The 24,161-nt window shown below is 36.6% G+C and overlaps 3 protein-coding genes across 5 annotated transcripts; all 3 read right to left on the bottom strand.

Moving 5' to 3' along the window:
* Positions 1–2,181: 2,181 nt before the first annotated feature.
* KRT222 (keratin 222) lies at positions 2,182–8,770 on the bottom strand. 2 transcript variants are annotated; one of them, XM_056362280.1, is made up of 6 exons: positions 8,566–8,762; positions 6,435–6,563; positions 5,452–5,672; positions 4,425–4,501; positions 4,162–4,267; positions 2,182–2,828 (listed from the first exon to the last, which is right to left on the bottom strand). In XM_056362280.1, the coding sequence occupies exons 2-6, from the start codon at positions 6,537–6,539 to the stop codon at positions 2,615–2,617; spliced, it is 723 nt and encodes a 240-aa protein (XP_056218255.1). In that variant the 5' UTR covers positions 6,540–6,563; positions 8,566–8,762; the 3' UTR covers positions 2,182–2,614. The 2 variants fall into 2 exon arrangements, with proteins under 2 accessions (XP_056218255.1, XP_056218254.1); XM_056362279.1 differs by having other exon boundaries at positions 2,187–2,828; positions 8,648–8,770.
* Positions 8,771–12,580: 3,810 nt separating this feature from the next.
* Positions 12,581–16,446, bottom strand: LOC130160059 (keratin, type I cytoskeletal 12-like). 2 transcript variants are annotated; one of them, XM_056362272.1, is made up of 8 exons: positions 15,653–16,446; positions 14,969–15,051; positions 14,588–14,744; positions 14,146–14,307; positions 13,922–14,047; positions 13,330–13,547; positions 12,994–13,076; positions 12,581–12,784 (listed from the first exon to the last, which is right to left on the bottom strand). In XM_056362272.1, exons 1-8 carry the CDS (start codon positions 16,295–16,297, stop codon positions 12,687–12,689), a joined length of 1,572 nt encoding a protein of 523 aa, XP_056218247.1. In that variant the 5' UTR covers positions 16,298–16,446; the 3' UTR covers positions 12,581–12,686. The 2 variants fall into 2 exon arrangements, with proteins under 2 accessions (XP_056218247.1, XP_056218248.1); XM_056362273.1 differs by having other exon boundaries at positions 13,336–13,547.
* A 2,282-nt stretch (positions 16,447–18,728) lies between these two features.
* Positions 18,729–23,999, bottom strand: KRT20 (keratin 20). Its single transcript, XM_056362278.1, has 8 exons — positions 23,577–23,999; positions 22,718–22,800; positions 22,372–22,528; positions 21,106–21,267; positions 20,898–21,023; positions 20,522–20,742; positions 19,532–19,572; positions 18,729–18,869 (listed from the first exon to the last, which is right to left on the bottom strand). The coding sequence occupies exons 1-8, from the start codon at positions 23,997–23,999 to the stop codon at positions 18,772–18,774; spliced, it is 1,311 nt and encodes a 436-aa protein (XP_056218253.1). The 3' UTR covers positions 18,729–18,771.
* Positions 24,000–24,161: the final 162 nt, after the last annotated feature.

The following is a 24,161-nucleotide window of genomic DNA, read 5'->3' as shown; positions in this document are numbered from 1 at the left end:
AACTGGGTTTATACCAGTTGTTTCAAACTTCAAGCAGCAGCTGTATATTTCATGAGAAGGCAAGTCCAATGTTAAACAATGACAGCTTTTGTGTGTGGAATAAATTTCTCATCACAGGACAGCTCAGGATGTGCTTGTGCTGTCGTTGAGGCCAGGAGATGGCTGCAAGAACCTTGAGGTCAGATACTGGTTGGATGAAATAATGTATATGCAGAAAGTAATTTTTTTTTTCTATTTACTTAGCATCCCAGACAATGTTTACTGTAGATACACAGTAATTTTTCTATTCTAAAATAATATGGAGGTTGTATAGCAAGGTGAAGTCAGGTATGTGTTCTTTACTATGCTCCATGAGGTTTCTATCATTAGGGGGAAAAAAAAGTAAATCTGGAGTTACCTAGAGGAGGTCTGAGGATAAGCCAAACACCCCCAGTTAAAGAAAAAAATGTGTCTGTGAGTAAGATGATTCCATTATTGTTTACTGTAGAGATGGCGGTACCTTCCATGTATTTGTATACTAATTTTTATATGCCTGTGCAAGCTCTTCCTGCATGAGGAAGTCTGTCTAAGCAGTTCTGAAGTTAATAAGCTAGGTTTCTGTTACATATTTCCTTGCTATTTATCTTTGCCTGTCAGCTTATCTTTTAGATTGTAAACTATGTGTGCCAAATGCTGTCTTCTTCCTTGTACAGTACTTGGAACAAAGGACTTTAGATCTAGTCAGGGTTACTGGATTTACCAGAAAAAGAGTAATTTTGTAGCAGGAGGACGCTCACATGTCATGATATAGATTCTTGGGGAATCTGTGCCTTTCTAATTGTAGAGGAGACCTTTAAAGAACACTTGGTTGCAGTGTTACAGATTTTATCTACAACTTTTATTTTGTATTTCTCTGTTATGTCTTTCCTTTTAAGGTATACACATTAAAACAAAAAAATATGCATGGGCAAACTCAATTTTAATACTTTTTTATTGTAGTAATGTCATTTACTTTGGTAAATTCGTATCCCTGCTTAAAGTGCCTTGAAGCAATTAAAACTTAGTTTAAATTCAAGTATTGTAAATTTACAGAGTATAAGCACACAAAAAAAAGCTGCATAGTAAAAATACTAGAGCAGGCTAATACATTCAGGATGCCAAATACTCAAGTATTAACAACACCAGATCAGTATTAAGGTTAATGATAATTAGTCAGCTTAATACAGTAGATATAGAACGGTGGGCAATATAAATGCATTGTTCTTACCATTAACAAAAGATAGAACCATAAATTAACACTGAAAGAATTTGTAGTATCAGTTTTTGTAACACATGCCATAAGTAATAAGGCAAATACTGACACTTAATCTTTTACATGCTGCTGTGACTCCAGCAAGTACAGTACATGGTTCTCCTAGATTCTGAGCTCCTGCAATCCCAGTGATTTTGGCGAGTTTGTGACATCCATGCCTCTTAAAAATCCTCATAATCATCCTTGCCCTCATACAATCTTGTTTGAATTTTTGTTTGAAATTTATCTCATAATGTTATGAAGCAGTATGTCTTAAGTTTTTTCTGTGTACTGATGCAACATCATCTACTGTACTTTGTATTTGCCCATAGCTACTTTAAGTAGTAGTGGGGGATGCTTAATGAGTATGGTAGAATTTTACTTTGAATATGTAGCCCTTATTTGTCCATTTAGTTTGAAGGAATAATGGTTGTACCCTGGCATAATAGTGAGAGCATAACCTATAATATTTGTCAGGAGATTAATTTGTTGAAAAAAATTAATTCACACTGATATAATAAACAAAATTAATTAAATAACAGCATTAAAATGGTTAGTTGACACCTTTTGTTTGAACAAGTAAGAAGTATAATTTTAGTTGCTGCGGCTAAGAAAGTTGTAGTACAGTTATGTGTGGACACATAAGAGCATGAATGATTTTTTCATTGGAAATTACTGCTTCAAAATTAGAGGAAGAGTATGGCTAAAATATTACTGGTTTGTAACAACAGTTTTAAAAATGTGTGTATAATTATGTGAGGGAAAGACATTTTTGCTCAGTTGTTGCAAAAAAAAATAATTTAAAAATACAGCCACTTTAAAAAGAAAATTCTTTGCTAATAGTTTATGTATTTTAAGAGCATCTTTGTAATTTTTCTGTTAGAAAGTGTTATTTTAAATTATATTTCGGGAATTATGACAGTTGTGATATAAATTATTAGAAGGATTCATCAGTCATTATATGTATGCAATACTGAATAATAGCATGAAATATGCATTTGTCATTTCCAGAAAGAGAAAACAAGTTCTTTTTTAAAAGGCAGAATATGTCAAAGTATAAAGTTACAGTTTAATTTTTGCAATATTTGGTGAAATTCTACAAAACAACAATAATGAGAAAATTAAAGGGCTGCACCCAGAGTATAAAACTAGTAGAAGTTAGATTTCTTGGAATTTTAACTCCCTTGCTCTTCTCCCTTTCTTTTAAAAGACTTGTGTGTGTTTATTGTATTAATCAAAGTACTTAGTAAGATTTCATTGTGGTAACAAGATAGCCTTGTAAGTCCATCTACAGTTTATTTCCAGAGCCCATTGGAGATGAACTTTGGGTTAATTTGCTGTAGGTTAAGGTTTGATAGAAGGAATACTGCAAGATCTCCTCATTACCAGCCTGACTTCAATGTTAGGAAGAGTTTTCTTCTTAGTGTGTAAACATCCTTCCTCTGTTGCTGCTAGGTGGAGATCAAAGCGCAGTGAAACTGATTTTTTCCTTAAGCGAGGGTTGTCCTTAAAGAAAGACCCTTCCCATTCTTTAATGACTTCATCCACTTTTTCTGTCCTGAAACAATAAAGCAACAATATTTATAATCATTTAGGCAATATGAGTTATCTATCTTCAGGGCTGCTTTTAAAATGTAGAGAGACCTTGCATAATAAAGTGTCAAGTTATTTTAGATGGGTACCAAGACACGAGAATTTTTCATTTTTTTTCACAGGTTCATTCTCCAGAAAAGCTAACTAACAGGCGAGGGTTCATTATATTCTTGTTCTTGTACTTTTAAGGAGACATGGATACAAAACCACTGCTCCAAACACATCAGACAATTTGTTTCCAAGGAGAAAGTTTGGAATCCAAGCTCAAAAACTTTGCAAGAAGCCTCCTTACTACAGTGGGCAGGGCAGAATTCCAGCAACTGAAAGCCTTCAGAATAGGGAGGAGAAAATTCTCGTTATAGACATCAGAATGTAGATATACAGTAAATTTAAAAAAAAAAGGAAAAAAGGGCAGAAGTAAAATATGGGGAATTAAAACCCCAGCTGATTCAGTATTACTTTGGTGCGCAAATCCTGTTGATGTAATCCTCTGAGCATGTGTCAGGATCCAGGTCTAAAAGTCCAACTCTGGAGACTTACTTAGGTAAACTGTACCCAGCCAAGCAACCCCCTGCAAATCTGACTGTGTGAGGGCAACAGAGCTGCTGTATGAAAATAAGATGCAGGTATGCAGTGTATAGGGTGGACTATATGATGGCATTAATTTTTAGTCCGAATTTCTACATGTTTTCAACAACTGATGACAGTTAAGTATTAGTAAAACAGTACACTACAGTTTGTTTTAAAAAGAGCAGCAGGAGAGAAAAAAAAACAACGAGGCAATCCAATACTATTAAAGTAATTTAAGGTGAATAATACATAGTAACAGACTTTCACATGCCTACTTAGGAGCCAAGCTCTCCATTCCCTGTTTGGTAATTGGTGAAACGTAGGAGTTTCCAAATAGCAAGTTAGAGCAGCCAAGCCTGAATTTATGTGCATAAATATGCCCCAGAGGAACTTTGCAAACATGGTATGGGCTCCTTTGCTTTCAGCCTTAACTAGATGAATTATTCATAGTTTCATTCTTAACAGAAACAGAAATTACAAATCAGAAGCATCATCATGATATTGTTTGCTTATGAAGCAAATGCTAATAAAAAGAACTTTAAAATTTAATGTATTGTTAAAACATGCTATTCAATATACCTTCAAGAATGCTCACTGTTAGTCTGCAGCTTCTTGGCTGTATGGGCATGATATAACAGATACTAAATAAAGGAAAGCTCAAAGCTACTGAAATGTAATGCTACCATTTACTGTCAATTGTTATTTTGTTAAATTCATGTTTATCTTACTGTACAGTGCCATGAGCTTCAGCGCTTTCCTTCATAATATTTCCATCTAGGATTGCTTGCTTTGTCATCAGTTCCACCTTCTCAGTTTCATGCTGCTTTACACTGTCTGTAAAAGAAAATGCAGGTATAATGGGCATTCAGAAGAGTAAGGTCAGGACACGGGACCTGGAAGTATTTTTCCTCCTGCTGCACTGGAACAAGATCAAGTTAGGAACCTCCTGTAGGGCCATAGTCCCCTAAGGGGAAAGTGTCTAAAAACTCACCTGAAGGCAGTGTAAAGGCAGTCTTGCTGGTGGTAGGCTTTTTGTCATCCTCCTGGTCAGGTATAGAGCAACGAAACCTGCAAAAATAAAAATTCTTGCTGTCATCAAGTAATATTGAATTACTTTAATCCAAAACTTGTCTTATGAGCAGCTATCAAAAATTTAAAAATATGAGAACCATATTTTTGGACAGTTTTTAGTCAGTTTATTGTGTGCTAGGAAGAGTTACTTAATTTTATTAGTACTGAATTGGGTGTATTTTCAGAGTTAGAAGTGTTAAATCTGAAACTGACTCCCTTGTTTGGAATCATCTTATGCAAATATCTGAGGTGCCTGGACTGAAGCTCTCTATTTTTTGTAGAAAGGACTGAGGGAGGCAATGTTCCACTGAAAGAGTTCAGAATCACGTGCTTGGTTTTGTTAAGATGCCAGTGCTGAGTGCAGGAGGTGGTATTTTGCCTTTTCTGTATCCTCCTTGTTGTTTACATTTGTATAGCTGCCTCTCTTATGTCTACATTTCAAAATACTGGCATTTCTGTACCAGGGAGAGGGCAGACATGAGGAGTTACCACCAAAGCACAATGTCAGTAGAAGGTATGTTCTTAAATAGCATCCTATTATGTGCCTTAACACACTTCGAATGATCCTGAGTAGCGTGAATTCCACGTGCAAATGGACATCTGTCGTGTGCCGAGATGTGAACTCCTCTCCCAGCATGTTGTGCGTATGGACTTGCTTCATCAACGGTCTGAGACAAACAGGCAGCTCATGGCGTACAAAGTCTACACCAATGTGCAGTGCCTCAAGCGCGGGTGCAGTAAGCGTGCTGTCATCTGCAACGCATTGTGCAGATGCTCTGAGCTCGAGGAAGCGTGGAATCAGTGAAGTTACAATGAAACCATTTTTAAGGATTTTTATACTGTAATTTTTTAATGATTGGTTCATGTATTTACAATTCTGATGAATATTTTAATGAGAACTTCTGAAATGGAAGACAAATTTGAGTACTTTTTTTCTAAACAAATACCTGTTCTCTTCTTGCTCAAGCAGGCTGCGGTATGTTGCTATCTCCTCTTCCAGTTTCATCCTTGTGTTCAGGAGAATTTCATGCTCTTGAAGCTGTTTCTCAATACCTCTTCTCACTTCCAGTAGCTCTTTCTCTAAGCATTCAATCTCAGCTTCTAAATTTTGTAGTTGCATGTGGTACTGCTGCTCTGTGGCACGTAATGAACGTTCCAAACCCTTTTCCTGTTAAATTTAACTCATATTTTAAGATTTGGAAAGTATATGCATTGAGATGTCATACATACTTTTAATTAACAAGCTGTGTATTTTTATACATAGTTCTTTTAAGAATATTCTTTAGGAACAGGAGTAAAGCTTTTAATATAATAATTTTGCTGAGAAATTTTCTGGTAAGATCTGTAATAATTCAAGATAGGATAAAAAAATGTAGCCTTTTGTTGTACCAGCAATCCACTACCATTCATTTTACACATTCCTGATTTTACCTGTATGGTTAAAATGATATCCAGCTCAGTACTGTATGAAAACTGAATGGTCTGTGTGCTGTTGTGGCTTATTATATTACTGAATTCAGTAAATTGCTAACATATTTTATCATTAATTAAAATATAAGCTTCATCCACATATTCAAAAAAAGTTCTAAACCTGATGTGAATTGGTTAGGTAGAATGACCAGGAACTTGATGAGGGAGTATCATGCAAATATATGTTTGGCAGGTGTGAAAACACGAAAAGATGTGTATATTGCATGGCAGATCCTGAATCGGAATGTGTGATACTCTTAAATGTGAGCAAACAACTGGGTTACTGCTTGTTGTGAGTGCTCTGTGCACTGAGCTGAAAGTCCATGCATTTCTCTGTGTGTGGTATTTCGGCTGTATAGTGGATGTTATTGTTATATCAACTGAATTGTGGAATAGTTTACATCAAGAAAAAGATTATTTTTTTTCCAGGATATTTCAAATTTCATTTTACGATGCTTACCACAGCATGGAGAGATTCAATTTCGATCTGCATATGGTGCCACTGCCGTCTCGCTTCACAGAGTTCTGCTCTGGCTGCCTTTAATGCTTCTGCATCTTTGTCCATTCTTTTAATTGTATCTTCTTCTAGCTACAGGAGATATAAAAAAGATAACAATCTTAAAAATATTCAAATAGTGAAAATGAAATCGATACACAAAATATCTAGTTGGAATTTTTTGAGAGTCATATAAATTTGCTAAATTTTATGTACCGTGTAGATGGGAAGCGATTATCCTGCTGTGTTTGATGGGAAGTAGTTGGCTGCATCTTTATCACTAACATATTTCTTGTAGAGGAGTTCCCATACAAATTAACCAGTTGTGTTGTGACCTTATTCACCGCTAGAGTAAATGGGCTTAACTTCATGGAAATAAGAGGAACTGCAGTTAGTTCAAGCTTCCAGGTTTGAATAAGGTTTTTAATGTATTTTTGATTTCTAAGAACAGTTTTATAGAGAGATAGCCCTTTGGAGTGGGTGCATGAGTATATCACAATTGACAATTGCTGTAATTGTTTTTGCCTGATCTAGTCATTGATTAGATTTCAGATTGTCATTTGAGAGCAAGTACCTTCATTCATTTAAATATGAACAGCAACCTGATCCAAATCTACAACTTTTCCTTGTCCTCTTAACTTTTAAGATTTACTTATCACAGGAAGGAAAATATTGATTTGTTTTCTGAGTATATGCTGTCACCCGGGTGTTAAAAGTCAGAAATGAGGTGCCTGTTCTAAGCTTAATCCCGATCTAAAATATTATTTGAGATAATCTGCCATCCTTAAGGCTGAAGCTTATTCTTAGGAAAAAAGTAAATAGTCAAAAAGCACTGTATTGTATTTGCAAGAAAATGTGGGGGGTTGTCTTTTTTAAAATCCAATTAAAAGTAGTTCATTTAAGCCAGTCCTGAGCATGTGTGGGATCATTTTAGATTTGAGCTCGTCTTTTATTTAGATAATATGTTCATGCATTTAACTTCCAGAATGTTTGTTTTACTTCTGAAAGTTATTTTTCTTTTTTGCTTCTGAGTTTTACTGCAAGTGGTGAGGATGCCATAAGCCCTTGAAACAATACATGCTCTTTTGCATATTTTACTGCTTTATGTAGGTTCTTAGGATGCCATCAACTCTAAGAAAATGAACTCTTTAATTCAGGTCTTATGAAGCGAGTAAAATACATTCCTTTCCCCCCCCTGTAACATACTGATGTATTGTAATTTTACCATGCCATCATTTTGATGAAAAATCTAAATTTGGCTAATGCACAAGTGAACAGTCAATATTCTTTGCCTACCCTTTTTTTGCCTGGGTATTGCAGAATTTATGTGACAGGAATATATAGATATACATTGGCTGCTTTGTGCCAAACACAAATATAAACTTGGCTTAATTATCTAGTTTGTAGCTGCTGTGTGTCACTGGATTACTGTGTAGACCAGCCAGACTGCAGCAGCAGCCTGGCCTGTGGTTAAAATAAACCTCCAGCATTTCTGCAATACCCAAGAAGTACAATAAGGTGATACAATACCTAATTTTCACCCTGAATTTCTTGACATTTGATAGCTGAAAATCGTTTTGCCATTTTATTTCAAGGTTCACTTGGGTTTTAGAGATGTTTTGTATGTCAGTCTATAATAGTAGCATTGTGTGTTAACATTTAATCAATCTGTATGAAAGAAAAAAATGTATTTGAAGAGTTTAACATAGTTTTACTGTGAACAATATAAAATAGTTCCTAAAAAGGTACAGTTTTCTTTAATATAGGTGCTAAAAATGGTAAAGCTTTCTGTATATATATATATATATATGGATTATTTACACTGCCTTTGATTTTTAAGATTCACTTTTCCTCTGGGATAACTAAATGGTGCTAGAGGTTACCATGTTACAGCATATGTCATCATTTTTTCAATCACAACAATATCACTGTTGCAGGTACAGAAAAACATCCAGATGACTTACACAGCATTCGTTTAGTGTGAATCTCATACCTTAGACAAAATCTATTTCCGTATCTTTCAGTTCACATCTTACTGCAGTAAAATCAAAATCCCTCCCCAATAATATGCTGCATTGAAAAGGAAATACTGTACCTCATAGAGGCTGAGGGAGGAACTGTATAGACAGGGATTGTCTCCTTACTCTGGAAGGTGTATGTCTGTATGAAGTCATTACCTGGGTCCTTGCTGAGGTGACGGTCTTTATCTGATTTCTGGTGATGAGCGTTTCATACTTTGCCCTGGTCTCATTGAGGAGCCGGGACAGTTCCATTCTCCTCCCATCCTCCCCCTTGGCTAACCGAACCCTATTGATAGGGTGAGCCGGCTGCTGCAGAGCCTTCACTGCCTGCAGTGAGGGGAGAGCGAGCGCAGGCGGATTTTAAAGCTGCAGAGCTGTATTTTTGAGGAAGTACTGGAAGGTCAGAGGCTTCCAATCATTTCTAAAAGCAAGTTTAGTACAGCAAAGATCTGTCACTTTTGCAGCGATTAAAGTAATGATTCCTAAATTATGTGCTGAAACGAGTATGTACAAAATCTTTATGTTTTTGTGACACTGTGACTGTGTTTTTTTATAACTTCAGAAATGTGAGGTTAAGGGAAGCAAAACGAAGGATGAAATTATAGCAGCACAGCATGAGAGTACAATTGCAGAGGGTGAGGGAGCATCTTCCCAGCAGTATACCTGTTACTGATGGCTGTGCTGCTGGAATGGGCCTTCACCTGGCGTGCAGCACTGGAACAGGTTATTTAGGGATGTTACAGAATTTCCATCCTTGAAGGTTTTGGAACTCAGAGAGGTGAAGTCTCAAGTGGCTGACCTGATCTAGTGTTGAAGACTATCCCGTTTTGAAAAAGAGCTGGGCTCCTGGATATCCTCCCACCCAACGCTTTGGTGTTTTTATGGACAGGAACACGAAAAGAGGGAGAGTAACGAGCACTACTAATGGTAAAGAATGCTTGTGCACCTTGTGGTAAGGGATTTGGCTCCTCTTCTGCAGAGCACAAAGTTCTGGTGAATTAACACTTCAAACATAGCTAACTGCTGTCACAAAAGCATCTGGTTTGTTTCTGAAGGTGTTTACAGGACCTCTGTTGTGTCAGTGTGTTGTGTTCAGTTCATGGAATGTGCAGATTGTTGTAAGACTCTTAAACCTTTCCTGACAGCTACTGGGGAGGTAGAAAGTATAGGTTCTGTGGTGCTGTATTTTCATCAAATAATTCTTCATTTCCTGGCTCACTGTAGCTACTTATGATCCAGTGGTCTTGTCTGCTAAGAATGGCTCTTACCCATTTTTCAAAGTTTTTGCAGTAATGCACCATACAAGGTATTTAGTGAAAAAAATCAGATTTGAGTAAAAAATTCACTAGGTAGAATGCATTTTAGGCTCCAAATAAGAATATACATTGGTAAAATGAGAAAAAAAGGCAATAAACCTCTGCAAGACACTCATCTTTTTCAAAGTGAAGGTATTATACCACTTAAAAGTCTCCTTGTATGTGTAAGGCTTCCTTGTTCTTGGCTCTGTCTGCTGGCACATGTAAAAGGATCCTGTATTCTGATTTTATTTTTCTTTACTGGCTGTTTTTCAGCTGTCCTGGACTGAGATGAGAATGGTCTGTTGTCCGCTATCTTTTCTACAAGTGCCTTCATTAGTCTTATTTTTATGTAGTTCTAAAACCAAAATACTGACAGTTTTTCACTGATGGTATGAGAACAGTCATGTAATAAAAACATTACAAATCCATCAAACAAACATATTATACCTTGGGACAGTATAAACATTAATAGGAAAAGTTATGTATTTAAGCAAATAAGAAATTGAAATGTAATTTAAAATCTTTTTTTTTCTTTGCATTGCAATACTGATTGTTTACAGTTTGCTTTCAGTTCCTTGGGACTCAGACCATTTTCTATTTGTATCAGGCAAAGTCAAGGCTGTCTAGTATACAGAAATGAATAAAAAAATAAAAGTTTGAAGTATAATGTGGAGGTCTGCAGGGATATTGGATGTGGTCCCACAAACCAAACTTTATGCATCAACAAGCATCTATGAATGAATCTTCACACTACCAGCAGCTAAACATTTGCCAGCTGATACAATTTTTAAAAGCTTTTGAAAAAGAAATTAGCACTAATACTTTCTTTTTCCATCTTGTTTTCAGGTGTAAAGGAAACACCTGGGTACGAGATCCCTGTAGGCTAAAGGTAGGTGTGTGTAAGCAATTGTATCTTTACTAGGATTTATGTAATTTTTAGTTCTACCTACTTTCAATGTTCATATTTTATTACGGATGCTGAATTTCAGTTAACCTTATAGTTTGCATACTCTGCAAAAGTTATTTGGGTTCTGTGGTACAGTATAATAATGCTGTAGTGATTGCAAACTGCTTTCGTGTGCTAGTGTTGCTTTCTCACAAGACAGTAGCTAGAGTGGTTTCTAGATTTTACATATTTCTAAACTGCACCTAGCCTATTCTAAATCATCTGTTAGATCATAACATTACATTCAGGATTAATGTGTATGTAGGTAAACTATATGGTTATTCAGTGGAAATCTACACTGAATGAACTAGGGAATTTCACAGCAATCACAGTTGCAGTCCTTGAGGTACTGTACATTATTTCATACTTCTTTGTATAAAATTATTATGAAAGTATATATGTCTTTGGAAGAAGGCAAAAGAGATGTATTTTTCTTTTCAAAATGGAGATGCTGTCTATAATGGGGAAGATAATATGATATCAGGTTTTCTACCTATGAGAAAAAAATTATGGATAGGAAAGAAAGGGGACGAATGCTGTCCTGTCTTGGGAAGAGAAAAAAAATTCCTTCAGCCTCTAACCTTAGGATGTCTCTATACTGGTACTCTTGGTAATCATAACCGGCTACATAAACAACCTCAATTTGTCTATTTCTGATATTATTTTAATTTATATTGTAATTATTTAAATCTTTAAAATGTAGTCTGCAACAGTGAAAAATATTATTGAGATACTTTACCTGTAGTAAGATTCTTTTCATTTATTTATCAGGACTGCTTTTAAAGGGTGACAAAAAAGAGATACACTTGTGTTGCATGCTTTCAGAAAAGAAATTGCTTCCTTAAACTGTTGAAGATTGTGCATTTACTCAAGAGGTTTTCAAGTTCTTCTCTCTTTGTACTGGCATATATAGAATATTCTTCTGTTTAATTTCTTTGGGTGTTTTATCACAATACTTTTTCCTTAACTGACTGGACTTTAGATGTTGCAATTCTACTATGCTGACTTAGTTCTTTGATTATTGTTTTAATTACCCTAGCTTTTATTGGTTCAAGGCAGGAAGCACAAAGGCTTAGGTGTGTAAATTGTAAGGGGATTGTAATTTTTCTGTTTTCTTTTTTTTTTTTTTTTTTTTTTTTTTTTTGTTTTGGATGAGATTCCTTTAAATAGTTAATTTGAGTTGATCATCCAGGAGCCAAATTTGGGACTTGGGGGATCATCCTGCGCCCCACGAGACAGCACTGGGCAGCATGGAGCCACCGCCACCTGGCTGGGGCTGCCATGTGCTGCCAAGCTGGGGTAACTTTACTTTTCCACTATGGTTGTGGTCTCTGCAGTATAGAATCATGGAATGGTTTGAGTTGGAATGGACCTTAAAGATCATCTAGTCCACCCCCCCTGCCATGGGCAGAGACACCTTCCACTAGACCAGATATGTTGTTCTGTTTGCAGAAACTTCTGTCTTAAATGGATAGCTTTAGCAAGATACCCAATGAAGTGGCAAATACCGATCAGGAGCAGCAGTCCTAAATGAAGAGTAAAGGGAGACTAACATCTTAAAGCTTGTTGAGTTCTTTTTATTAGTCAAGAAAACTGGAAAATGAGCTTACAATAGCAAAATTATTTATCTATTAATTACTAAAAATTATAAAAAGCATGTATCTAATTAAATGCTTAATGTGTGCATCATATTTCTAGTTACTGAACAAAGATTTGATGATACATTTAATGGAACACTGTGACAATAATACAGGTAATACCAATAGACTGAAGCAGAAAATATATTGCATGACTGCTAAGAATGAAAATGCAGGCTTTCTTTTATGTAAAAGAATCTTAGTAAAAAGCCAATCTATTTTTTTCATTTTATACAACTGCATGAAATTATTTATCCACTTTGGCTTTGAAAAAACATGGAGTGAATGGATCCTTTGCAATATCAGATTGTGCCTTATATCTTCTCTTCAACTTCCTTAACATGGGATGCAACAACTTTTCCATCTACCACTTCTTCAACAATTGTCTTGATCTTTCTAGTTTTGGCAGGATCTAACATCATAAATGAAACAAGAAATATTTATCAAAGTGTTAAAAATTATAAAGCAGCAGCACGTGTATGTGAACAGTTACATCCTTTTCCTTTCAAATTGGTTTCTTGGTATAATGAACTATGACGCATTTAAACAGAGTAGCATGTATTATTTTATTTACAAGAATGACTTTAGAAACAAAATTTTATTCAGTCAAGTTCTACCTACCCTGCGAAGAATCCAGTGATTGTGTTTGTGATTTAGACCCTGTCAAGGATGAGCTTTCAAATGTAACTCCCGGTCCTGCACTCCTAAAAGTGAATCAGAGATATGGTATAGTGCAGAATGTTTGTCAGGATCAGAAGAAATTCCCTTTTCATGTTGGCACTGATTATTTTAAATACTGAGTGGTTCATTCTCCTCAGAATTTACTGTATTATTTAAGAATCATTTTATGTGCCTTACTGTCTTTTGGGGAATGTACCACTTGTTTTTACCTCTTTTTTCCTGGAAGGGGTATTGTTACAGAAAATAGGAGATATTTTATGTAAATTAGGTACTTACACAAACTCGCCATCCAGCAAGCGACGATAGGTTTCAATCTCCATCTCCAGGCGAGTCTTAATGTCTAGAAGTTGTTGATACTCTGCATTCTGGCGCTCCATATCAGCCCTGACCTGAAACAGCTGAGACTCCAGATTCCCAATCTGAAGTTGGATTTGTGAAAGCTGAGCACAGTAACCTCCTTCTGTTTCTGCTAAAGTGTCTTCAAGGGATTTTTTCTGTGAAAGAAGGATATTAAATAATCTCTGATTGAGGAAAAAATAATTCTTTAAAAATACAAAACCATTGGAAATAGTTTAATGGGAGTAAGTATAGCCTCATTACTTAGAGATTTTTATTTTTTTCTGGAAATACCGGTTTGAAAACTGGCCTTTGCTGCTTCACTGAATGTGAACATGAAAGTTCATCTGCTTTACAACATGCTACTTGCAATCCAATTATACATATTCTTGCTATTTAGGAACTAAAAGAATGCAAGATTTAATAGGAGATAAATGCAAATCTTAAATCCTATGGAATAGTATAAGATCTAACAACACTTTTGAAATTGGAAGATTTACTCTGACTAGTTAGGAGTGTCCTTAGAACATACCATGGCAAGCTGAGATTGTAGTTCAATTTCCAGGCTCTGGAGGGTCCGTTTTAAATCTGTTATCTCACTCTTTCCTGACTGAAGCTGCTCAGTATTGGTGGAGATTTCCCTTTTCAGCTCCCCGCTCTGAAATGACAAGGAAGAATAGAGTGTAAATTTACTGTTCCAAATACTTAACTCATTTTTTCATACATTTTGCTGAATTTGCTATCTGTGGTTGTTACTTTTTCATTGAACCATGCTTCAGCCTCTTTACGATTTTGCTCAGCAATGACTTCATACTGTCCCCTCATGTCATTCAAAAGCTTGGTCAGGTCAATTCCTGGAGCAGCATCCATTTCAACGCTGACTTGACCACATGCACTGCTTTGGATGCCTTGAAGCTCCTGGAGAGATTTAAAATAAACAAAAGTTTCTGTTAATAAAAGGCAAAATGCTTCTACCAAAAATATATGTGAAGAAATAGACGTGATGTAAATTATCTTTCAACAAGAATCCATAGCTTGTATATTTCTTTCACTCTTTGACTTGGCAAATTCAAAAAAGAACAGCAAACAAAATGAATAATGTAAACAAGGAGCTCCCACTGGCATAAATAAGGGAATAATTTGATATTTCACAATTCCATCTGCCTTGTTATGAATTCACAAAGGAAAAAAAAGGTACCTCTTCGTGATTCTTCTTGAGGTAAGCCAGTTCTTCATTCAGGCTTTCAATCTGCATCTCCAAATCAGCTCTTGTCAAAGTCAGCTCATCAAGAACTCTGCGCAGACCATTGATGTCAGCTTCCACACTCTGGCGAAGAGCCACTTCATTCTCATATCTGTAAATAAAATAATGAAATATGATAGTTTTATATGGTTAGTGAGGTCAAATGCAAACTATTACTGTGTATTTACATAGCTTTTAATATGAAATCTTGATACACATACTTATTATAATGTTGTTTAATAATTATGTTAAAGTATTCTACAAGGAAAGAAATACAAAAGATTTTTTTTCCTTAAAATATTAGTAAGAAATTTTGTAATATTAAGATATACTTACTTCAGTCTGAAGTCATCAGCAGCCAGTCTGGCATTATCAACCTGCAAAATGATTCTTGCATTGTCGATAGTTGCATTGATGATCTGGAATACAATGTTCAGAGAATGATTTTATAGCCCAGTGGCTTTGCAGCTCAATATAGCTGTTTACTTAACTGTAATCCTAAGTACAATTATAATAGTAAATGTAATTTTTTAGACTCTTGTATGATTTACTATGAAAATATATAGGACAGATTTTCAGCTTCTGCAAATCAGCATGCTTCACTTAATAGTAGAATACCAGTTCTCATGCTATGACTAGATGGTTTATAATCTCTGAAGACCTTGCCAGGTAGCCTGTCTATTTAAGGAATTTAATTTGTGATCTAGGAAATATGAAACTTATTAAAATCTAAACTTTGTAATCTACAAGACTTTGTGGAACTGAATTCCATCACTGTCTTCTCCTTTATTGAAATTAGACCAAGTCACAGACCATTGTGTGATATAGCTACAGAGCGGCTCTTATCATACAAGAACATTTCAACATGATACCAGTTGCAGTGTGACAGAGGTTATTACAAGCGTCAGGACTGTAGAATAAATTTGCTCTTGGTTTCTGAAAGGAATTTGTTATTTTTATCCAAAGTATTATTAGGAGAATTACAAAGGTAAAGATATGTTAAGTACATTGCTTTGCTACCTTGCTTCGAAGATCTTCAATTATAGGATAGTATTTACTGTAGTCATTCCCAGATCCAGGGATGCCAACACCAGGGCCATTTTTCTCATACCACTCGCGGATTTTGCGCTCCAATTCTGTGTTGGCATCCTCCAGAGATCGTACTTTGTCCAGATAAGCAGCCAGACGGTCATTGAGGTTCTGCATCGTTTCTTTTTTGGAGCCAGAAATAAGTCCGCCATCCCCAGCACCAGCACCACCAAAACCACCTCCAAAACCAGATCCTGAGCCGCTACCAAAGCCACCTCCGAAACCAGCACCTGAGCTGCTGCCAAAAGCACTGCCTAAACCTCCCCCAAAAGCACTGCCTAAGCCACCTCCATAGCTACCACCTAAACCACTACCGTAGCCTCCACCAAAGCCACTGCTTAAGCTGCTCCCAAAGCCTCCACCTGAGCTACTCCCAAAACCTCCACCAAAGCCAGAGCCGGAACCAAGCATAGAAGCAGCACCAAAACCTCCGCCAGATCCACCACCAAACCCAAGTCCACTGCCACCGAAGCCTGCTCCCCCACTAGAACCAGACATTCTCAGAGATCCCCCGCCAAGTCCGCTTCGAGAAGAGAATTGCCGGGATCCACCGCTTGTGCGCACAGAAAAGGCCATGGTGCTCGAGGTGCTCTGGATCTGTTATGCGAAGCATACAACACAGAGCAAGGCAGATCAGAGTACAGTTCAACCTTTATATAGGGAAGGCAGGGGGTGTTTCAGTAGCAGACCCCACCTTCTCGGAAGATCTTTAATTCTTTTTCTTTCTCCCTTTTGTTTGGAGGGGAAGTCAGTTTAGTATGTCCTTGCCAAATAAGTGATATGTACCAATCTGACTTGCCAATGGGAGTGGAAATCTGGTGCCCTCCAGGTATTTGCTGTGTGAGGGGAAATGGGTGGAGTAGAGCTGAGACATCATGGTAATGTTTTGCCATGTGCAATGGAGCTCAAAAATTTCTTTTTGCATTTATAAATCCTTCCTAAATTATTTTTTTTGTCATTACATATTTATTGCTTTCTTGGTTTGGGGCTGTTATTATAGGAGTACGCTTAAGTCAGTGGAGTGATCCCTTCCATGTCATACTTCCCAAGTGCGCATGTCAAAAAGGTGTTTCTTTTCATAATACTTTTCTGGCATGGACCTCTGCCAGATTAGTGTTCCCTGTATGTTTAATAAGAAGTAAGAAAAGTGATCAACAGAAGTGTTTGAAGAGGTGTATGGACATTCAGTGTTCTGCAGGTTGCTCATAACATGAAAACATAAATATACTTGATTATACAGAATAAAATTTGCAATTGTGTTTTCTGCTCGCAAACTTTCATCACTGAAATATCTCTGTGTAATATGCATAACCTGTGCGAACAGTTTCTACTTCTGAGTATAAACTGAGCTGAAAAGTAACCATTTCTTCTAAATAGTTTGCTATTATCTCAAAATAAGGAAAATTATTTCCGTATCTTGTGCCTTTTATAATACATATCTAAAGAACAAATATAGCATTTCTTGTTGCAGGTTTAGGCATGGAGACTCTTCAAAACCAATGTACTTTTCTTTTGATGTTATTTTGGTAAACAGAAAATTGTTCTATCTTTGTCCTGGCTTAATTATATCATTTAATTTGTCAACTGAAATGTATTAATTTTTAATTTGTCTACATCCAGGATCATCAGTGCTTTTTTGGGGCAGAAACTTATTATGAGCAGTAGATCAAAGGTTTGAGTAAAGTATTGATGTAGAAAGGAATTGATAGCCTGCTATCAGTGATTCATGCCAGAGAAAGCAAAGGATTATTTTCTTTGACAGCTGTTTATGTACAGTAAATAACACACCAGACATGTGAGATTTCAAAAGGAGGTTTTTTATGCTTACATTGCCAAGAGGAAAACGTAGACTCCTTGGACTGAAGATCTGGGTGTGGCGCTGGAGAATGACACTGTGGATGGGAAAGGGTACATGCACTCTACTCATGGTAGAGAAAGGTTTAATAGAGATGGTGGTCTTTATATTTCTGAACTGAAAGGCAAAATATCTTCTTATTGATAAAATATCTTTGCTTGCTGTAGTCCCTGGTAATATAAACATTCACAGAAAGTGAAAAATAATAAATAGGCTTCTTCAATTTATTTATTCATTTAAATTTATTATGAAGTGCAAATTGGCAGTCCTCATTTATTTGAAGATCAGTTTTTACTCAAGTGAAGCGGCATTTGAACAGTAGTTCAAGTTCAGAAAAGGTGCGCTGAATGAACATTTTAATGCATTTTAGAAAAAATACATGTTCTAGTACCTAACAGAAAAAATTGATTGCTAAACTGCAGATTGCAATTAAACCAACATATTTGATAGAGACTGCATCATCTATATCTGGGAAATTCTTTTTTGTGAAGTTTTGATGAGATGTCCATCAAGGTTTTGGAAGTAGCAGTTCTCTTCTAAAAACTTTTTATTTAGTAATGCATTGAAAGTGTGAGAAAGCTCAAGACAGCAGATGTTGAAGTGAATTGTCTGAAAAAATGAAGAAAAATTTCTCATGGTGCTTTGAGAAGAGTCTGTTACTGTCCAGAGCTTTTTAAGCAGATGAGCAAAGTTTATCCCATGTCTTCATCTAATGACTTTCACCAGCCTAGTGCTTTGAAACATTAGCAGTAAATATTGCTTCAGTGGTTTTCTAAATTTAATTTAGATTATTTTAAAAGCTGTAGTAAATTCACGCTATAAGTCATTTGACTTTCTAAATTCTACTGAGCAAGTTTATAAATGTAATTTTAAGACTCTGATGTAAGTAAGAACTAATACTTCCATTGTTATCCATCTTGGAAACAGTTATACATCTATAAGAGGCTGATTTGGTTTTTTTTTCATCAAGGTATTTAGTGACTATGTAAGTAAACCCAAAACTTTGTAACGTACTGATTTTTATTAACATTCCCAGACAGACCAAAAAAGATTGTTTGAGATTTGATAGTTTGGCATTTTTCAGCCCTTCTGGGTTTTAGCAAGAATTAGATTGGATTCTTTATAAAGTTTAATCTTTTAGTTTTGGCATCATCTCAAAGAAGCTCAGAGGCTGTCTCTTCCCTGCTGGTGCCATTTACAGCTTCTCTTCAATCTCTTTGACCTGAGAGGAGACGACCTTGCCATCAATCACCTCTTCAACAATTGTCTTGATCTTCTTAACTTTACTTGATTCTGGTAATGAAATTGAACAGACAATTAATTAAAATCAATGTACATGGATACAATAATATTACTGTAGTATCAGTAGCAATTCCACCATGAGAAAATAGAGGAAGGCATCTTTTCAATGCACAGTTACTGTGAAGTAAACTTTTGGGCTATACAGGATATAGTTTCTCTTCCTTTGAACATCCTGTATGTTAGCTATAATACTGTAGTGGACATTGTGTTGAATGACTCTCTATCCCTCCTGGTAGTTTTGCTTCAGTTTAGTACAAACTTGTAGACCTAAAATAGGAATAGTCTTACAGTGAAATGGATATTTTTGCTATTAAACTAGATAGTTTATTTAGTACCCTCATCTCCCTGCATAGTCAACAGAGAGAAGCAGATGCTTGTAAGTCCTCCAAAGGGTAATTCAAGAATTCTCTGTTGTTCTCTTGGCTCTTTGAGGAGTCTGTGGTTTTACTTCGGGCACCTGAATTATGCACATAAAACCAGGCTTTGTATAATCCCTACGAGTTATCTATCCATACAGTTGATTGCTTTCTTGATGTAAGATTCCACTGGTTGATTCTTTGCTCTGAAACTCTGTTGTTTTATATCAGGCTACTTAGCCCCATAACATTTCAACAGTCAGCCATCAAAAAATAAGAAAAATTGGTGTGACATACCTTTTTCAAGCTCTGCTTTAGATACATCCACTTCAACAGGTCTGTTCAAATTATAAATTAAAAAATATAAATATATGGTGCCTAACATATTGAAGAAACATCCTTGTACATTTCCTGAACATTTGATTGAGACAGGTAATGTCCTTTCATCAAGACGTTTAACCAGGTGTTTAAATGAATTTTCTCTGTTAAAGTAAAACTTGCTAAGCATAAGATATCTGTGAAATTAATCTGCACACTCATTTCTGCAATACTTTGACTTCAGCTCATGCAGATATGTCCAGTCTACTTCCTGAGCCAGAACAGCTGAACAGGCAGAATCTTGGGGGGGAAATACTACTTTCTGCTTGCCCCACTTTCACAGACGTCTGCTATTTGCACTACAGAATATGGGATACTGAACTAGCTGAACATTTAGTGTCAGCTCACTTGCACGTTTTCAAATTTTTATGTAGCTTCTTTACTAGTCACTTACTAGTGACGCAGATAGAGCAGAACATAATCCAGTGCAGGCTGAAAAACTTGCAGTGGACTGCAAGAGAAGGTCAACGTGCTCTTGCTGAGTGCCTGCTCTAGTGTGACTGGGTGCTGCAGTCTCTAAACAAGGTGAAAAAATATCTAGCCTAGGTTAGCCCAGGCCTGCAGAAGCTACAGTTATGGACAAGTCAATCCAAAATTGAAGTGCTGATGCTGATGGAGTGCAGATGTCTATCCAGCCACTCAGCTCACAAAGAGCAGCAGTATGTACCTATGCAGAGGCTGAAAGAGACAAGCTCAACTGGCTTCCACAGCAGCTTTTGAAACTGAGCAAGAACTGCAGCCTCCTCTGAATCTACATTGATAAATGGGCAACAGACTTCCCTGCCGCCCCAAACCAGTTGGAAAGTGGCAGATTTTACACTTTCACCTTCTGTGAAGATAGACAATATTTGAAATGTTGTTGTGTTATACAAAACTAAGCCAACAAGTGAAGGGCGTGTATTCCCTCACCTGCTGTCCTCTCCTTCCAGTAGGCGGCGGTACGTGGCTATCTCCATTTCCAAGCGAGTCTTGATATCCAGCAATACAGTGTACTCGTTACTCTGAGCCTCCATGTCAGCTCGGAGTTGCCTCAGTTGAGCCTCTAAATTGGCAACTACTTCCTGTATTTGGGTTAGCTGATAGTTGTAACGTGCTTCAGTTTCAGCCAGAGTGACTTCTAGAGCCTTTTTCTACAGCCAATGAAAAGGACAGAGGTGTATTATTCGAGAGGATACATTTTTGTGTTAAAATAACACTTTGATTGAAAAGCCTCTCAGTTTCTGTATTTAACTGCGTAACTGTCTACTAAACATAGTCCTTATTTCAAGTACTCTTTATTATTTACCATGTTAAGCTGGGACTGTAATTCTAGCTCCAGACCCTGAAGGATCTGTTTCCGGTCAGTGATCTGGCTCCTCTGGGCTTGCAGCTGTTCAATGTTGATTGTCACTTCCTGGTTCAGGTCTTCTGTCTGAAATGCAAAGATGGACGGATTATAAACTGCAACTAGACATGACTGAGGTTCTTGCTGATGATTAAGTAGTTTACCTTACCTGCTTTTCAAATCGTTCTTTGGCTTCTTGATGGTTCTTTTCTGCCATTTCTTCATATTGATGTCTCATATTTTGCATAATAGTTGCAAGATCAATGCTTGGAGTAGCATCCACCTCTACGTTAACTGAGCAGCCCACCTCTTTGCGCAGTCTGTGAATGTCCTACAGCAATAAGGATTGTACAGCACCAACTACAGTGAACTTTTGATCCTGAATATTGGAAGCAAATTAAAGATCTACAGGCATAGAAGTAATTCTTAAATAGCACCTCAGGGCAAAATAACAATCACCTTCTAAATACTGTTTAGTGCACCTCATGTTAGAGCATTTTACTTATTTTGTAGCAATAAATGCTACATTTTATAAGCATATTATAAAATTTCCTCAGGACCAGGTCTATGGAATGAGTATAGAAGTCGTGGTTCCCATTTGTATACTTTTGTCGGGTAACAACTGCTAAACCACAAATTATTCTTAAAGAACCCTCACTCCTTAGTTTCTGGCGCTGTTCAGACTTTGATGCCTGATGGCTTGGACATCAGTGCCACCACACACAGTTGGTTATACTGCTGCTAGATATGTTACAAATTAATTAGTCCTGCACAGCATAGTTTTAAGTGGGTGGCTAGGCTGGCTGGTTTTCTAGGTTGGATCTTTCTCATACAGTGCTTAAATATGACAAGGGGTTTACACTTTTGAAGTTGATAGTATGACACTAAGAGGAAAGCTTGGGCATGTGCCATAACTGAGATTTTGTTAACAGTCATTTTGAATTTAGGATTTCAGTTTGTGTCTTTACTTGAAAAGGGGAAATAAACAATGGTTGCATAACATTCTTTCCTTTGTAGGCGTTTGAAACTATAAATCTAATGCTAAGGGTGAGGTTCAGTTTGAGCTTAGATACCTAGGAGGCACCGAGTACCCATATTTAACTTGTAGGTGTCTCTGTGTGAGCCAGAGCTCCTGTTACAACCAGCAGAGACCAGAGTGTCCCAGTTGGCCAGCTGCTAGGTGTTTGCTCTGCAGTGGGCTCAAGTGCTCTCTGTTCTGTATCTGTTTTTATTGACTGACTATTATAATAGAATGAACCATAGGTGCATTCACATAGATAATATATTAATAGGTACCTAACTTTTGATGTGCTAATCTGGAGCTGAATCCCAGTAATAGTCTTTGAGATTAACCATGAAGATTTCATTATTCCTAGTGAGGCTCAGTTTATGTATGCCCTTTAAAAAAAATCTCTTAGTGTTCAGCTGCTCTCACCTCCTCGTGGTTCTTCTTAAGAAATGCTAGTTCTTCATTCACTGTTTCAATCTGTGACTCCAAATCAGATTTTGTCAAAGTCAAGGCATCACGAACTTGGAGCAGTTCTTTAATGTCACCCTCAACACTTTGCCTGAGCAGGTGTTCATTCTCATACCTGAAAAATATGGTTAGAATTGTTAGATGTTAGAAATGGTAACTACTACAGACTTAATTCTAAAATTTTTGTTGTTGTTATACTTTACATTAGAAAATGTTTACTTCTCAGCTTTGGTACTAATAACTAGAAGCTTTCGTGAATAAGAGGAGCATGAAAGAGACTTTATTAAATGATTATGGAACTTACTTCAGTCTAAAATCATCAGCAGCCAGTTTGGCATTGTCAATTTGCAGGGCAAGCCTTGCATTTTCCAACTGTATGGCACCAATCTAAAAAAGGAATGGTTGAAAAGCGATGAATCTTTGCACATAAATACATGCTTGATCTGTTTTTGGAAATTAATACTGTATGTGGGCTTCATCTTGCTTAACTTTAGCTGTTTATTAGTCATCCAGGTTTAAGCCAGGTTAAGTTCCCTCTGAAGGGCACAGAAGGAATTAGGGTTCTCCAAAAGGCAAATAACCTTGTCATAAAATAGGTATATGAAATAGTTGGGATGAACTGCTTTCTGGAAAGGACCTGCTTTTAAAGGGTGAGAAATAGAACTGGTGAAAATTAAGAGGGGAAGGATTTAAGGAAGTTCACTGAAAACAAAAACTGACAAATCTGTCAGCTGAGTTCTGTGGGAAATTTTACTGTTTGTAATGGTAATTTATTATTTCAAGTAGTGATCTATTATTTTTCTGCGGATTTGGCATTCTTTTCTAAAAAAAAACACATTGAAATTGACATGCTAAACTATACTTAAATATGTAAATTGCCATCAGTACTTTCACTAATCAAAATTACCTAAGGCAAATATATTAGAATTAATTTGGATTCAAACATTTTTCATGTATGAAATTACTTATATCTGCAGACATATATCTAGTATTACAAATTATGTAAAATCTGTCACTAATTTGTATCTGATCAAAATAAAGCATTTATTTTACTAAGCTGAGACAACTGAAATTTGGAAAAGTCAGTTTTCTACAATAGAGTATTATCTATCTCTCTGATAATTGCAATTCATATATTTGTAGATGACTATATGATATCTTACCTTATTTTGGAGATCTTCAATTGTTTTAAAGTATGAGCTGTGGTCATGCCTGATGTCTGTGGTATTCTTCTCATACCATTCCTTGATCTGCTTTTCCATTAGGGAGTTTGCCTTTTCCAGATTACGCACCTTCTCCAGATACAAAGCCAAACGGTCATTTAGATTTTGCATAGTTGGTTTCTCATTGCCAGTGAGCAGCACATCATTACCAGTAACGTTAAGGTGGAAGTTCCCACCGAAGCCTTGTCTGTAGCTGGTGCCAGTAGATATGCGGGTACCATAGCCACCAGCTCCCCCATAGACGCTGGGTGCCTGCACCTTTTGGATGGCCATTCTCCTGGAGGTTAAACCACGGACACTGGGTGCAGTAGGTTGGAAACAGGTGCTTGCACCCCAGTGAAAGCTTTGGTTAGAGGATGCCATTTGTCTATGTCTTCGTCTTCTACAATGAAATGGCCAAACCTACACAGGTAAAGAAAGCTGAAGTGAAGAGCAGTCTGTGCTCTGTAAACGTTTATACTGTGTTTCAAAGAGAAAGCACGATAGTTATAATAAACCCCACCTCTGTTGACACGTAATGTAACT

The sequence above is a fragment of the Falco biarmicus genome, chromosome 17, assembly GCF_023638135.1.
Source record: "Falco biarmicus isolate bFalBia1 chromosome 17, bFalBia1.pri, whole genome shotgun sequence".
Taxonomy (NCBI): Eukaryota; Metazoa; Chordata; class Aves; order Falconiformes; family Falconidae; genus Falco; species Falco biarmicus.
This window is presented reverse-complemented; position numbering and strand designations above follow the sequence as displayed.

Bases quoted from the DNA above. Each gene is read 5' to 3' on its own strand.
- KRT20 (XM_056362278.1), bottom strand. From the start codon at position 23,999: ATGGCATCCTCTAACCAAAGCTTTCACTGGGGTGCAAGCACCTGTTTC. The intron at 22,529-22,717 runs GTAAGTTCCATA...CATATTTTTCAG, and splicing joins GCTGATGATTTTAGACTGAA to GTATGAGAATGAACACCTGC. The intron at 21,024-21,105 runs GTAAGGTAAACT...TTTGCATTTCAG, and splicing joins AAGAACGATTTGAAAAGCAG to ACAGAAGACCTGAACCAGGA.
- LOC130160059 (XM_056362272.1), bottom strand. From the start codon at position 16,297: ATGGCCTTTTCTGTGCGCACAAGCGGTGGATCCCGGCAATTCTCTTCT. The intron at 14,048-14,145 runs GTAACAACCACA...TTGTCATTTCAG, and splicing joins AAGCATGGTTCAATGAAAAA to AGCGGGGAGCTGAAAAGGGA. The intron at 12,785-12,993 runs GTAGGTAGAACT...TTATGATGTTAG, and splicing joins ATCACTGGATTCTTCGCAGG to ATCCTGCCAAAACTAGAAAG.
- KRT222 (XM_056362279.1), bottom strand. From the start codon at position 8,743: ATGGAACTGTCCCGGCTCCTCAATGAGACCAGGGCAAAGTATGAAACG. The intron at 4,502-5,451 runs GTATTTGTTTAG...TTATTTTTGCAG, and splicing joins CTTGAGCAAGAAGAGAACAG to GTTTCGTTGCTCTATACCTG. The intron at 2,829-4,161 runs GTAAGATAAACA...TTATTGTTTCAG, and splicing joins GAAGCTCATGGCACTGTACA to GACAGAAAAAGTGGATGAAG.